Source organism: Carassius auratus, chromosome 45 (genome assembly GCF_003368295.1).
Source record: "Carassius auratus strain Wakin chromosome 45, ASM336829v1, whole genome shotgun sequence".
Classification (NCBI taxonomy): domain Eukaryota; kingdom Metazoa; phylum Chordata; class Actinopteri; order Cypriniformes; family Cyprinidae; genus Carassius; species Carassius auratus.
Genome location: NC_039287.1, coordinates 14,133,149 through 14,148,954, shown reverse-complemented (window position 1 = coordinate 14,148,954; position 15,806 = coordinate 14,133,149). Strand labels below are relative to the sequence as shown.

The 15,806-nt window shown below is 36.3% G+C and overlaps 1 protein-coding gene across 1 annotated transcript in view; it reads left to right on the top strand.

Moving 5' to 3' along the window:
• The window catches only part of LOC113063350 (uridine diphosphate glucose pyrophosphatase), a 35,119-nt gene extending 26,131 nt beyond the window's left edge, over positions 1 to 8,988 (top strand). Inside the window, exons 4-5 of the mRNA XM_026233664.1 lie at positions 2,448 to 2,745; positions 7,022 to 8,988. Of these exons, the coding sequence (XP_026089449.1) occupies positions 2,448 to 2,745; positions 7,022 to 7,271 (548 nt within the window). The 3' untranslated portion in view covers positions 7,272 to 8,988. The remainder of the gene's footprint in view (positions 1 to 2,447; positions 2,746 to 7,021) is intronic.
• The last annotated feature ends 6,818 nt before the right edge of the window (positions 8,989 to 15,806 follow it).

The following is a 15,806-nucleotide window of genomic DNA, read 5'->3' as shown; positions in this document are numbered from 1 at the left end:
ATGTTTTGTACAGCCTATTGTTTTACATCCCCGAGACCAGAAGGATTAAGGCTGTAAGGTTTTCAAATAGATTTCAGAGTTGTGGAGGGAAATTAAGAAATGGCTCCCTTTCAGTTAATGAGTTGGAATTTGTATTGCATTTTAGTAAATTCCACTCCCTATCATTCTAATTAAAAGAAATCAAGCACGGCTAATGCAATTCTGTTTCCTTAAATTTGTATTTCAATTCTGCATTCATTTGTTCATTCAAATTCATTTAAAATTCTGAAATTGATTTTGGATTTTATAATGTGTGTGTGTGTGTGTGTGTTCAAAATCTGTCTTTCTAAGCTATACTCCCCTTTATCCCACACAACCAAAGATCCTGTGTGGCACAGATACATTCAAAACATCCCTAAAACCTTATTTTAATATGCTATTCTTACTTTCTTTTTATAGCATGATTTGACAACTTGACATTGTACGGTGATCTTGCAAAGATGATTTTTCAACCACTTTCACACATGCTTCATTTATACTAGATCTTGTTACAAAGTGACGTACAACACTCAGATCCCTCTGTTATCTACACTTAAAAGAGATGATGAAAGATCTTTTGTTCTTCTGCAGATTTTTAAAAACATCTGATATGTTTTCAGGTTTGCCTGAGAATAACATTATATGATAAACATTTATAAACAATACAGTTTATAACCTTGCCACATCCATTCAGGTCATTTCTCTCAAATTGATTGCACATTCTAGACTTTTCAAGTGTTTGTATTTGGTCTAGTGACCTTGTATCGTCTTTAGTCATTTCTAAATGAAACGTTCAATGTTTAGATTACACATTGAGAAGACCACAAAAGCATATATTGACCTAATGCGATGTGGAAAGCCCTAAAAGACTCTAAAAAAGCCTCTAAAACAATAACATTCTCACAATGGAACATTTTTCATGTTGATGGTCGTCGTGCAAACAGAGCATTTTTCAGTGCTCTCTGTGAAGCTTTGGCCCCGCGCTACACTGTTTCACTATTGTTCTACAGTATACATGCTCGCCAGGGACGGCGTCCTGCTTCTCAGAATGGAAGGAAAGCCTTGCATTGAAAGAGAGACGTCTTTCTACAGTTTTTTTTTTTCTGTAGTCTTCAAACAATGCTTGAAATGAAAAGAAAGGCCTTGTGCAGGGAAACATAAGAACACGTCTATTGAAGGATGGCTTTTCTTTAAATGAGCTCTCAGTCAGTCCCAAATCTACAGTAAATTTGTCTAAAGGGCATAGTACTTAAAGATCTGGGTATAGATATCTATAGGTTGTAGGTTCAGCCCTATGTGCGGTGAACTATGAGTTCAGCTCAGGGTTATTGTTAACTAAAGCTAAAACCATAAAGAAATGTCATTAACTGAAATTAAATATAAAAAATCTTTAACTTTATAGTTGCCAAAGAAAGATTTCAAATTTTCATCTAGTTTTAGTTTTAAGGTCTAAAATAACTAAAACTTTATAAAAACTATATAGACTTATTAAAATTATAGACATATTGTGCAACCAATCACTATTATAACAAGGTCAAGGTTTATTATTAAAAGGTTTCTTATCTTATTGGGAAATATTGTTATTTTTAGGTGATGGCTACAGTAGTTAAATTTAAATATAAAATGCATAGAGGTTTTTCTTCTTTTTTTCTAAACTGCAGTACAGACCAAAAGTTTGGACACACCTTCTCATTCAAAGAGTTTTCTTTATTTTCATGACTATGAAAATTGTAGATTCACACCGAAGGCATCAAAACTATGAACTAACACATGTGGAATTATATATGGAATTATATTCATAACAAAAAAGTGTGAAACAACTGAAAATATTTAATATTCTAGGTTCTTCAAAGTAGCACCTTTTGCTTTTTATTACTGCTTTGCACACTCTTGTCTTTCTCTTGATGAGCTTCAAGAGGTAGTCACCTGAAATGGTCTTCCAACAGTTTTGAAGGAGTTCCCCGAGAAATGCTTAGCACGTGTTGGCCCTTTTGCCTTCTGTCAGCGGTCCAGCTCACCCCTAAACCATCTCGATTGGGTTCAGGTCCGGTGACTGTGGAGGCCAGGTCATCTGGTGCAGCACCCCATCACTCTCCTTCTTGGTCAAATAGCCCTTGATGCCTTCAGTGTGACTCTACAATTTTCATAGTCATGAAAATGAAGAAAACTCTTTGAATGAGAAGGTGTGTCCAAACTTTTGGTCTGTACTGTATATAAATACCAATGTGAATAAAAAGTTTTTTTTTCTCCTTATATTGGGCACCTTTATTGACCTCTTTGCAAATTCTCTTCAAACACATACTTGTGCCTTCATGATCTTAAACGTCCGAGACCTTATCAATCAAAGTGCTTATGTACTCCAATGTTTCCTCATCTGTCTTTGTGTTTGGATGCAGTCTTTAATGATGAGTGACACATCTTCTCCACAGCTGTATACATGAGTGAATGGGAGCGAAGCAAAGCAAATCCCCTGCAGCCTGCGGAGGAAGAGTCTGCAGAAGACACCCCAGCAGAACCTAAAGTACCAGAAGAGGACAAAGCAGGGGAGACGAGCGAAGAGACGTCAAGCCACCAACCTCCTGCTTCGGCCGGCGTGACCTACGAGCTGTGCGCAGGGTTAGTGGACAAACCCGACCTCTCCTTGGAAGAGATTGCCAGACAGGAAGTGCTGGAAGAGTGTGGCTATGATGTGCCAGTCACCAAACTGAGGAAGATCACATCATACAGGTGAGAACCCTTCATAAATAAGTCTGATCTCTGATCTTATGGTAAGTTCGTAGGTGCAAATCACACAGTTAGTCTGCTATCACTGCTGATATCACTGCTATCAATGTGATTCGGAGTCAAGCAGGATGTAGCTAGCTAGCAACATTGTATTAAGAAATGTCATCAAAAAAAAATTCAGTAGGATTGTGGTTAGAGATTATTTCTTGCAAACGGTGTCAGATATCAATGAGTATAAAATGCTGAAAGCTGCTGCTTTTTCTAATAATGGATGTGGGAAAATTGTTCAGGAAATTTAGCAGCTTTCAAGTGTGAAAGTGGCTAATAATAACACAAGCAGTCTTGTCAGTGATACATTGATAATGAAACAAGTCATTTCAGGTTTGTGCAGGCTTATTTATTTTCGTTATTTTCTCACAGCTTTCAGATTATATATTTATCCTTTACACATGGTCCATTAAGAAGAAACTGTTATACTTTTATAATATAATACTACTATTTCTATCAACATACTTTTAAAAAAAATAAATTAAAACATTTTTCAGCAAGGAGGCATTAATTTTGATCAGTCAGAAAGTGATATATATTTTTATAATATAATTATAGCCCAAGAGGTACCCAGTATTTATACTCAAAATTAATCAAGCTCAGAATGGAATATTCAAATTTTCGTGACATTTTGCCAAGTATGGTTACCCATACTCGGAACTGGTGCCCTGCATTTAACCCATCCAAGTGCACACACACAGCAGTGAGAAGTGAACACACTGTGAACACACACCCGGAGCAGTGGGCAGCTATAGATCCAGTGCCCAGGGAGCAACTGGGGGTTCAGTGCCTTGCTCAAGTGCACTTCAGCCATGTGTATTGAGGGTGGAAGAGAGCGCTGTTCATTCCCTCCCTCCACCTACAACTCCTGCCAGCACCAAGAACTCAAACCGGTGATCTCCGGGTAACTAGTCCAATTCTCTAACCATTAGGCCACATCTGCCCCAGTCATTATAATCAGTAATTATGTCCCCGCTGGATGCAGCAAATGAATCTTTTGTTATGGGTTTCATTGTTTTTGTTTCACTGCGTCGGGACACTCAGCATTGGTATGGTAAGAGGCGTAACATTTCCATCACACTCTTTAGGAATTTGGCCAATCACAACACACTGGATAGCTGGCCAATCAGCATATACATCGCTTTTCAGAACAATGAGAATTTGTAAAAATCGACGCGTTTCAGAAGGCAGGGCATAGAGGAGCAACAATAATGTACAGTACATGGTAAATAATGTGTTTTTTTAACCTTAAACCACATAAACACATTGCATAACACCAAATATACAAAATAATGTTCTTTTTAGCAACTTCATATGATGCCTTGACCCCTATGACCACATAAACGCATTGCATTACACCAAATACAAAAAAAAAAAAAATCTTTTTGACCCCATTTTAAAAAAGTTAATAATATTTCACACTATTCCTCTATTTTATTGTATGTTTGACCTAATAAATGCAGCCATGGTGAGCACAAGAGACTTTTCCAAAAACATTAAACAAATCGTAATCACTCCAAATTTTTGAACAATAGAGAGTGTGTGTGAAAGGAATGTATGACTGTCTGGTGATACTGCACTCTGTCATGGCTGAATTTTTTATTTTATTTTTTTCCTCAACTGATTTTTCTCTCCCTATGTAATATTTAACCTTCATCTCTACCATTACCAACCCTAAACCCCCAGAATAAAGAACCTCAGGTAAAGTATTCAGGTGTTAAATGGGTCCCAATCTTATGTAAAAGAAGAAGTGACAGTGCTGCTTTATGCTCTTATCAGTCTCTTATTGACAAGACCATCGTAAACCCCTGTCGCCTCACACCTGCCACAGTCACACACCTGTGTGTGTGAGAGAGAGAGAGCCTGCAACATCTGCTTGGTGCTGTTTATCGTGACCTTTGCCACAGCTATCTCTGATTAGCTTAAGTACCACATGGAGTCACAAAGGATCCTCCTCCCAAATTCACACTTGGCACACACAGACTCGGTCAGACGCACCTGCCGACTGCGCCATCCTAAAGACCTGTGGACCTCACGTTGCACCTGCTGCTTTTATTGGCTGGGTAGTGCCATAAAGGAATGCAGAGAGAGGATGAACTACTTCTGTTTGATTGTATTAATCAGTGAAATTGTCTTTTATTCCCCTTTTCACCTTTAGTAATTAGAAGCAAAAGGGAACAGAAAGTGGTGTGGAGAAGACGATGAGGAAATGACACACTGTCCGTTTGAGCATTTAGACTAAACACTGGACCTCAGCACCAACCAGATTGCTTAATAAATATGTTAACTTGGTTAAAGCAGCCAAAAGTGGCTCTTTCTGCATTCTTTTTTTGTCAAAAATGTTAAACACTATAATGTTGTGAAATATTATTTCAGTTTAAAATATATTTTTTTCTATTTTAATATATTTTAAAATAATTTTTTAAAATTCAATTCATTCCTAGCAAAGCTAAATCTTCAGTGTCACACGATCCTTCAGCTATCATACTAATATACTGATTCGATGCTCAAGAAACATTTATTTCTATGAAGTTTGAAAACATTGATCTGCATAATGTTTTGGAGGAAATTGTGAAACTGTATTTTCAGGATTCTTCGGTGAATAGAAAGTAAAAAAAAAAAAGTCTTTACTGTCACTTTTGATCAATTTTAAATGTCCTTGCTGAATAAAAGTTTTAACTGCTTTATTAAAAAATAAAAAAGTTTTCTATCCCAAAGCACTTTGGCTCTATAAAAATATAGATTATTTCATTATTTTAGTTGTTCTGTTTGTTGAGGATAACATCACATAAATTAAATTATAAATTATTTTGTGCTATACTGAAGCAACATAAGTAATCCGCATTGAGTTTTCAATTTGCAAAATTAACATCAGCTAAACTTTCTCCTAAAGAGAGGAGGATTCTATGTTCTGTGTTGAAAACATGTAAACAAGATGTAATAGAAATACCATAGAAGTGCTGTATCTGCTGGCCCCTTTAGAGCCCCAGGAGGGGTTCAGAACAGTTAATTTGTCATTTCTTGTCTATTCTTCATGAGCGGGTGTCAACATAGACCCCATTCCTCATTGTTGACAGACCCAGTGGAGTCCTGAAGATTATCTTGAAATTCGTCCTCTCAAATTGTAGAGTCATGTTTTGCAACGCACCCATTGTGGTTAAACATATCCTAGAAAGTGATTGCCGGGGCTTGTTCCATTTTTGCCGCCTCAGGCCATCATTCATCACTTCGATGGTTTGCAGGCATCACGACCTTGTAATTTTCTTCCATATTTCATGAGCTCATTTAAAAAAAATCTGTGTCAGACTACAAAATACTAGGAAGAAGCTTCCCATCTCTGTAATTCTCTCAGGGTGTCAGGGAGATCTCCATGGTGATGTCTCCATGACAGAGTCTCAGGTGAGGTAACACCTCAGTCACAGTGGCGCTTACCAGATGATGCTATGTTATGAGAGGTCTTTCTCAATGCTGTCAGGTCCTCACACCTAGAGAGCTGCTTCAATGGTGGATATTTCCTCATCTAGAAATGTTTCAATCGGTTTAAGTGGTTTAATGGATGGGAGTTTTTTTTTTTTTTTTCTTCTTCATGAGCAAGTGCTTTTGATGGCAGTTAGTACACTTGCTGGCCATCTGGGTAACATCCCTAGGCAGCTAGTTTCTAGATTGGTTATAAGCTTAGAAGTGAAAGTACAGTTCTTATCTGAATGGGGAAAGAGAAATGTACTATGATTACATTTCACATCAGGAGTACAATTTGACAAAAGTGGTACAGTATCTTTACAGTAACATTTTTAGCAGTAACTTTTTCGCAAAATGTGGCTTCTTTAGCTTAAATCATGTTAAAATACACACCTTATCAAAGTTACAACATCAGGAAAACACTCTAATAACAACTTTGTTTGACAATTAATATTTAGCAAAAATGTGACTTCTTTAGCTTAAATCAGGTTAAAAATGTGCTAACTCTGATAGCACACATACATCATGGAGAGGTCCGTTTGTAAATTTGCGGTTCAATAACATTTGAAATAAGAAAGCGTTGTATTTAGCATTAGCATTTATTTCACTCAAATGCTGCTTCATTAGCTTAAATCTTGCAAAACAGAATATTCATAGTTGCATTCCCAGTTTATGGCTGCAGTGCATCTCCAGGTTTCTGTGTTCTCGTATTGCTCTTTTTGGCTGGTTATCATCGGGTGTCCTGAGTCCCTTGTGCTTTGCTCCCTCACAGGTCAGGAGTTGGAGTGACTGGCTCGAAGCAGACCATGTTCTATGTGGAGGTGTCTGAGGAGAATCGTGTCGGAGAGGGAGGAGGTAAACCCCAAGAGGGCGAATTGATCGAGGTGGTCAAAGTTCCCCTTCTGGAAGCCATGACCTTTGCCTTTGATGAGAGCATCCCTAAAACGATGGGTGTCATTTTCAGCTTCATGTGGTTCCACAGCAACATGTCACCGAAGTACAAGATCTCCACCAACGTGTAACATAATGGTTCCAAGCCATCCAGAAATACAAGTCATTGCATACATTTTTATATATAGTAATCAAAATGGTCACTAACTGTTAATTATTTTGTTATTTCTTACACTTTTATCTGTTTGTTGTGGTTCTAGCTATTGTCTTAAGCAGCACTTGTGTGCCATCCGCTGAAGAGGTTCATTGTGAGTTTGTTTCGTGTAACCGAATGCTTTGTTTTTAACATGTCAGGAATTTCAGCCAGCCATTTGAAATCACACCCCAGCCCTTAAAGACTTTGTAATGATGATCTATTCCACTCTGATTTGAGAGGGTAAGATCTGAAAGACTGTGTTGATATCAACAGAGAAAGAATCTCAGACCCGGATCATTCGTGATTGAAGCTGTTCTTTGGGGTCAGAAAGTGAGACCTCTAGCCATATTCCCACCAGTTTTGCTGTCAGGCCGGTCAGTAGAATAACATTAATTTTTTTAAATATAAATAAGCAAGTAAATAATCACAATAATTCATGTAAATTATGTGACCAACACACAGGCAGCTATACAAATGAGAGAACTTGAGAGCCACTTCTTAGAAAACAATCATTGACAAAGAAAAACAATTACGCTGTTGCATTTATCTCAGGTCCAAAGCTGACTTTGGGACATTCAGGGTTAGTGATGATGCTGAAAAATACTGAGGTGTTTTTTTTATTTTATTTACATTTTTTGTTTGTTTATTGCTGCTTAGCATTAAGTTGATATTCTGAGTATTTTGCACAGAATTTATTCATGAAATATCTACTACAAAAACCTAAAGTGTGAGTACAGTGCTAGTGCTACAGGTTTAACGCTGCTTTATCATAATCATCATAACTCTAACATTGTTCTGAATTCTTTCAGAACTTATGGAATAGAATATATTAGGGGTGCATGAGCTTGTCTGCTGAAAAATTTATATTTTCAAATACCATATATTGTCAGAGGACTGGTACCTCCTGAAGTCACAGCAGCAAAGCACACTGACTTTCTGAAATCCATTGAATATGATACTTGAAATAATTTATATTACACTAGCAGTTTACTGTATGAATATATAGAGTGATGACTATAAATGCTTGATTATAATCAATATCCCCTTAATATTTTCCATCATACCTCGAAGATTTGAGAGGCTGCTTGTAATTTCAGTTGCAAAGATTTTATCAAAGTGAGCTGAAGCTTTCTGAATCCGATTGTCACTGTTGTAGGTCAGTTCAGATTGTCTTATGCACAAAGCATTTCCTAGCTTAATTTCAATCAATTGATTAATCAGTCAGTTGTTTTTCCTAAATCTTGTTGGATTAATACTTTTGTGAAGGCACAAACATTTATTAATACTATCTTTGTTTTTGTCATGAGTATTATCAGTCATGTTAAATTAACAGTATTACCAGCTGATTTGAACTTATTGTAAAGAATTTCCTCTGTCCTATCACTGTACTCTGTAGTTTATATTCTATTGTGATTGTTTATCAGCTTAATCAATACTTATGGTCAGTGTGCTAATTCACAAGTTACTATGGTCATATTGTTGTGGAAAAAGATGAACAGGTTTGGTTTGGTCCACAATAGGAGTGTTTTTAAACTTCAAGCACTCCTTTTAAAGTATGCAAATTATTAGAATTATGCATTTGTTTTGGAAGCATTATTTCATATCACAATGCCTCAGATATAATTTCCTCATTTTCTTAATCTCTTCTTAAATTTTTTTTAAACTTGTTTGAGTGTTTTGTATGTTTATATCAGGATAGGGCTCGATTTCTTTTCAAAATTAAGAAATTGTTGATTTATTGTCATGTGCCACTTTTACTAATGCTTGATTTTTAAACTTGCTGATCATTTTCATGTATGGCACCTCAAATAAATAAATATATATATATATATATATATATATATATATATATATATATATATATATATATATATATATCAAAAATGAAATACTGCATGTGCACTCTGTATTACATTGATCTGCATTAAATTTAAATTAATAAAAAGGTTACTGCCTTAGGTCATGGAGTTTCTCTTTGTGTCAGTTTCAGTAGGTATCCATGCAAAATTATTATACATATGCACAATTTTAAGTGATGTAATGACTGATTTGCTTAATGAAATCCAGAACTTTCTTTGGGGTGCCGATTCCAAAAATTGTGCATGTTTTGCTCTAGCATGTCACAGTTTTCCACAAAATATGTGCATTTATATTTCCACAAAATATTGCTTCTGACAACCATTTTTAATGTGAAGAACTATTGTATTATTCCTTAATCATTCAAAAATCTGCTACAAAAGCATAATTCCTATCTTCTTTTACATTTACATTACATTTGGTCATTTAGGACAGTAGAAGCAATCAAAACAAAAGAGCAACAATATGTAAGTGCAAATGACAAATCTCGGTTAGCCTAACACAGTACATGTAGCAAGGTATTTATATATACACACACATACAGACAAGGAAAAACAAGTAGATAGAAGAAAAAAAATATAAGAAGAAGATAAATAAAGTAGAATTCAAACTCACATCATTAACACATCTCTTCACACTTCAAACAGAAAGCTAATGTTAGAGGGTCAAATAAAGATGGAAAAGATGTTTATGAGTCGTTTCTTGAAGATGGCTAAGGACTGGGATTGACATGGGCAGTTCATTCCACCTGGAGGGAACATTTCATTTAAAAGTCTGTGAAAGTGATATTGTGCCTCTTTGAGATGAAGATTTGAGCAGAACGCAAGTTTCTGGAGGGCACATAACTCTGAAGTAATTAATTTAGATAAAGAGATGCAGAGCCAGTAGTGGTTTTATAGGAAAACACTAATGCCTTGAATTTTATGCGACCAGTTACTGGTAGCAAGTGGAAATTGATGAACAGAGGTGTGATGGCATTATTTTCTGCTCATTAAAGATTAATCTTGCAGCAGCATTTTGGATTAATTGTAGAGGTTTGATAGAAGTGGCTGGAAGACCTGCCAAGAGAGCATTGCAATATTCCAGCCTGGACAGAACAAGAGCTTGAACAAGGAGTTGTGTTGCATATTCTGAAAGAAAGGGCCTGATCTTCCAGCAAATGCAGGACTGGGCAGTTTTAGCAATGTGGTCTGAGAAATTCAGCTAATCATCTATCACAACTCCAAGGTTTCTAGCTGTTTTTGAAGGAGTTATGGTTGATGAGCCTAGCTGGATGGCGAAATTTGGGTAAAGTGATGGATTTGTTGAAACCACAAGCAGTTCTGTCTTGGCAAGTTTGAGTTGAAGGTGATGGTTCATCATCCAACAAGAAATGTCTATTAGACATGCTGAGATGCGAGCAGTTATTGTCGGATCATCAGGATGGAATGAGAGGTAGAGTTTAATATCATCAGACAGAGAAGAGAGGTGGTCCAAGAACTGAGCCCTGAGGCACCCCAGTAGTTAGATGTTCCGACTTGGACACCTCACCTCTCCAAGTTACCTTTAAGGACCTATCTGAGAGGTAAGACTAATACCACTGGCATGCGGTTCCTGATGTGCCATTTTTCTTAAGAAGTAGGGTTATATGAGCCTGTTAAAATGTTGAGAGAAAAACACCAGTGTGAAGCGATGTGTTAAGGATGTGTAGGTAACAATGGCATGAGAAATGGCTTGAAGGAGATGAGATGGAATAGGATCAAGCAGATAAGTAGTATGATGATTGGAAAGGATGAGATTAGAGACTTCTGCCTCAGAGAGTGGAGAGAAGGATGAAAATGAGTGTAGTCCTATGACTTTTCAACAAGATTAGAATTATTTGTTCAATTCTCAGCAATTTTTCACGTGTGTGAATATTTATGAAGACATTACTTTATACCTAGTCCTGATTTTCAAGGTTAGAATTATGGCCAACAAGATTCAGGAATTTTTATAATTTTTTATTTATTTATTTATTTTTTTTATTTTTTTTACATATTACCAAGGTGTATTCTGCTACATTCAAACAACAGATTGTTACAGATTTTGTGGGATAAAAAACTATAATGGAAAGTTCTCATTCAGTTCTCTTTTTAACTTAGTGCCATCAAATTAGGTAACAGGCCTTTGTTGCATATCAACTTATTAGCATTAAGCTTAATTTATAAACTTGTTTATTTAAAGTTGTTTGACGTTATTAGACTTATTATTTGAACAAATTTTCCATTTCTTTTGCCAATAGAAAATTAACCTTGAAACTAGTAAATAAAAGAATCGTTCTTATTTTGGAAAGAAAAATGTAGTAGAAGTTCTTAATTGGTTAATATTGGGCCTATGTTGCAAATCATTTATTTTATTTTTTTTAAGTTGCAGGGCTGTAATATATTCAAATAGTGTCGAGATCCACTCCACCTGCCCCCATGTCACTCTCCTTTCTTAGGTCCCTCTCATTACCACATCTTTTGGTTGCAATCTTTCATGTGCCAAACGACCGTGATGTTTTCATCCAAGCTAAGGGACAATTCATCAAGTCCTTAGCATCCAGAGCTCACTAGGGATCAGAGTGAGCTCTTCGCCATGTAGAGCTTCGAGAGGAGTTGAGTTGTCTAGGTAATGTTTGTTTTCATCTCTGCTCTTTTTAGGCACATTGGTAATCATTAGACAGCCTTACTGACGGATGTCCAGGGCAAGGGATTGTGGAGGAGGGACAGGTGGTTGGGTGAGGGGGTCACAAATAATAGCATTAAGTAACTGAGTGCAATTACCACCACTTCGCTATAGCAACCGCACGCCTCACAACAAGACACAATGAGTGTGATCTGTGAGGCAGGGAAAAGGAGAAGATATGGCAAGGGCACTTAAGCATGTTTTCTATGCTTCTTGATTTACTGATGGCTTTGTTCAGGTGACCCAGAAAGGGCTTGGGCACTGTACGCAGACTGAATACATTATCAATACAAAACAGATGTATTAAGCCCTTTTTTTGGCTTTTCTTGTTCTGTGTTTAATGAAATGAGCTGGGAACCACTCAAGAGATGCAATGATTATTTCATAGTACACCCTAATGGGATTAGCTTGCTAATAGAAATTAATGGTGGGGGTGGGACACATTTACATAAAGATTTTGCCTCAGCTGTGTTTTCTTTCAGGTGCTTTTTTTTTATTAACCCTGTGATGCCTGGCATGAAATAATTGATCATTAGTTTGGAATGATTCAGTTTTTTTCAATTTTCTACAAAATATTAAAATAAAAAAAATAATTAAAAAAATAATAAAAAGTTTGCATATGTGTTTTTGTTGACTAACATATTTGATACATTGGTCTTTTATGCCTTATATAGTGAAAATATAGAGCTCATATTTGAATTATGTCTTTAACACCAGTCTAAGCACAATGGATTATGAACATTCATATAAATGTTGTCTTTGTGAAGCCTGGCATCAGTTTGATTTGCAGAGGGAAACTCATTTTACAATAAAATGATGTGTGGGAGGCAGAGTTGTGCTGCCTTGAGTTTGGAGCCAATCTTATGATTTTTATTTATTTATTTTTTTATACTTTTATCAAGCACATATAATTGTGACTTTATACCTCAATTTATGCAACTTTATTGTAATTATGACTTTTTTCTCATTATTGTGACTTTATTTCACATTGTGACTCAAACTTCATTTGGCAATTACAGTACCATTTTAATCATTTTCTGAGGCAGACACAGGCTATGTTGTGTAAACATTACTAACGGGTCTCTTGAGGCTGTTGATTTCTTCAGTCAGTTAGTATTTTATAGTTTCACATAATTTAGATTCTTGGTGAGTTGTTCACTCATTGTTATTCTTCACTGTCAGTACTTTCATAAGTCATCTTGCATGGAAAATACAATTTATTAACACAATGTTCATGATGAGAAGGTGAGGTCAAAATTTCAACTTGAACAGCAACTTCATGCAGTTCATGCAGTTTCCAATCTTTCGCATCCCTAAAGGAAAGGGCACTTCCATTTCCCTGAAGTCTTGATCTGTCATCACTCCCCCATCCTGCTCCACACACCAAGTGCAGCTGATAAGATTCAGTGTAGATAATGCAAGCTTAATGCATTAATGGTGCTGCTGAATGTTTTTATAAACTTGCCCATTCTTGATGTCAACCACGGGCTTCCTCTAATGTGCCAATTTTGCTTCTTGCAGTAGGCCACCATAGGACTGATTTGCTGTGAGCTTCAGTGGGGAATATCTAGACATCCTTCAGAAGTTCTGTCACGCCAGGCAGTATGGTAATTAATTAAGGCCTGTTGTTTTCTGTTTTGGGCCTTAAAGGTACCTGTAGAATGATAGACCATATTGTTACTTATATGCAAGAAACCACAGTCATATTAACATATAAACTTACAGCCCACTGAGTTTGTTTGCTAAGATGACTTGGTCTTTAGTTGCCTAATGTATCACCATTGCACATGTATCCCCTTTGAAAGCCACCTTGAAATATTTATTGTGAGAAAGTACGTAAACTGAAACATTTCTAACATTTGGTGCAAATCTAGAGAAAAGTTTCAGTTTTGTTACATTATCGCATTTGACTGTCTTGACTATGCACCTTGCCTAAGACAATATGAACCCGCTTTCGCTCTCCTTAAAAAATGTAATAAAAAATATTGCCCCTTTAATAGCAAACTGTAAACAGTCTTTTTCTTTTATTAAAAGCAAACATATCACACAACACTTTCAAAAACAGTTTCAAGAAAATACCAAAAAAATAAGATTTTTGAGAAAGTGCGCAAGAGAGAAGCTGTTTTGATTGGCTGTGTTAAAGTGATTGATTGCTTCGAGCCACACCCCACTCTCCGGTTCAGTGTGGACAGACTTGCAGCTGGAGGCTGGAGCCTCTTATTGTCACTCCTGTTATGGAGCACTGTGTGGTAATTGTAATTGGTGATTTTGAGCACACATATTATTTACTTAATGTGAATTTTATCAGTTCATTCATTTTCTTGCTTAGTAATTGCATAAAATGTCAATAAATGAGGCTAATTGTGTAGAAGTTCATGTTCAGATGATACTAAAGCCAAGCTAAGTTGCTAGAATCTGTACTTGTAATCAGTGCACATGAGAATGCCGCTGTCAAGGGATTGTCCTCTCTTCCTGTTATTTCCTCCTAAGGCTGACCACTCAAGCATAGCCTGTGGCATGAACTCTTAAGGTAGTCTTTTTGTTGTTATATCCCTATTTACCATCTGTCAGTGTCTAAGAAATTATTATCTAACTGTCATAGTATTTTGCATCTGTGCATCAAAACTACTCTTTTAATTCTTTAGTATTAATTGCTTTTGTGCCTTTGGAGTAATTATCATATTTTCATTTGGGTTTTCATGGCATCATCATCTGCTTTGCCATCATCATTTTTCAAATTGTCCTGTTGAGACTGGTCCTGGTCTCCAATAATTCCTGCTTTCACTTTCACCCTGCTTCCAATGCCTCGGGGCATGATACTCGAAATCTGACTTGTAAGTGATCATTTGTTTCGTCTTTCAAGCTACACCATCTTCTGAGCATCTCATGATCAGCATGTGGGTTGTGTTACAGATAAGGGCTTCTTTTTCCATCGCCCTTGGCTGTTGATCACCTACACTGAGGTGCTTGTGTTCAGATCTTCCTTAAGTATTTTAAGTTTGCTCCTTACTGTAAGCGAAGTCCCTTGAGGTGTATTGCATTGATATGGATGCTGTAAGTTCCTGGGATGAGGCACAGTAATGTACTCATACTGTACATAAAGATGTTATCATTGCAGACCTGAAAGCTGTGTTTCTTGGAAGTGGTGGATTTTATGAATCGTGATTTGACCTTAAACCACCTACAGTATTCCTCAAAAAATTCTATAGTACAACCAGTGCAGCATGAAAAACTTGTTGCCAGGGAACGAAATGGTAACAGGTCATGGAACACCCCCTCAGGGTTTTGTTCAACGAGATGCAAGTCTCTCTGTTAGTCTGTTTGCCTCTCAGAGCATTTGCTAACCTTCACCATATCTTCTCAAGGGCTATGGTAGTATTCTTCATCAACTGATCATCAATTATTGCACTTGCAAGCACATTTTTACCCATTTTGCTTTTATCAGTGCACATAAATTGCATAATGCACATTTATTAACTTGCTCATCAATACGTTCAAAATGCAATGATGAGTTTATTTTTTTTTTATTAATATTAATTTTAATATTTGGGGGGGGGGGGGGGGGGCAAAGGCAGCTTAGAAAAATGTTATACCACATTTGAGCCAAATTATGCATATGTGTGTGTGTTAAAAGTCTTTAAAAGATCCGTCCTTTTGTATTGTGAACACCCTTATTTGACATTGTCTTAATATCTGGAAAAAAGAGAGAATGTAAGCCTCATTTTATCTCACAAATGTCTTTTTTTTCTTCTTTTTTTTATATAAAAAAAATATAGGCGTAAAGAAGCTGACATTTTTTTTTTATCACGTAATTCTGTTTTTTTTCATGCGGTACAAATTTTATCTCACAGTTCTGACTTATTTTCTCACAATCACAAGTTTATATTTCACAATTCGTTTTTCTTCTCAGAATCGCAAGTTTACATCT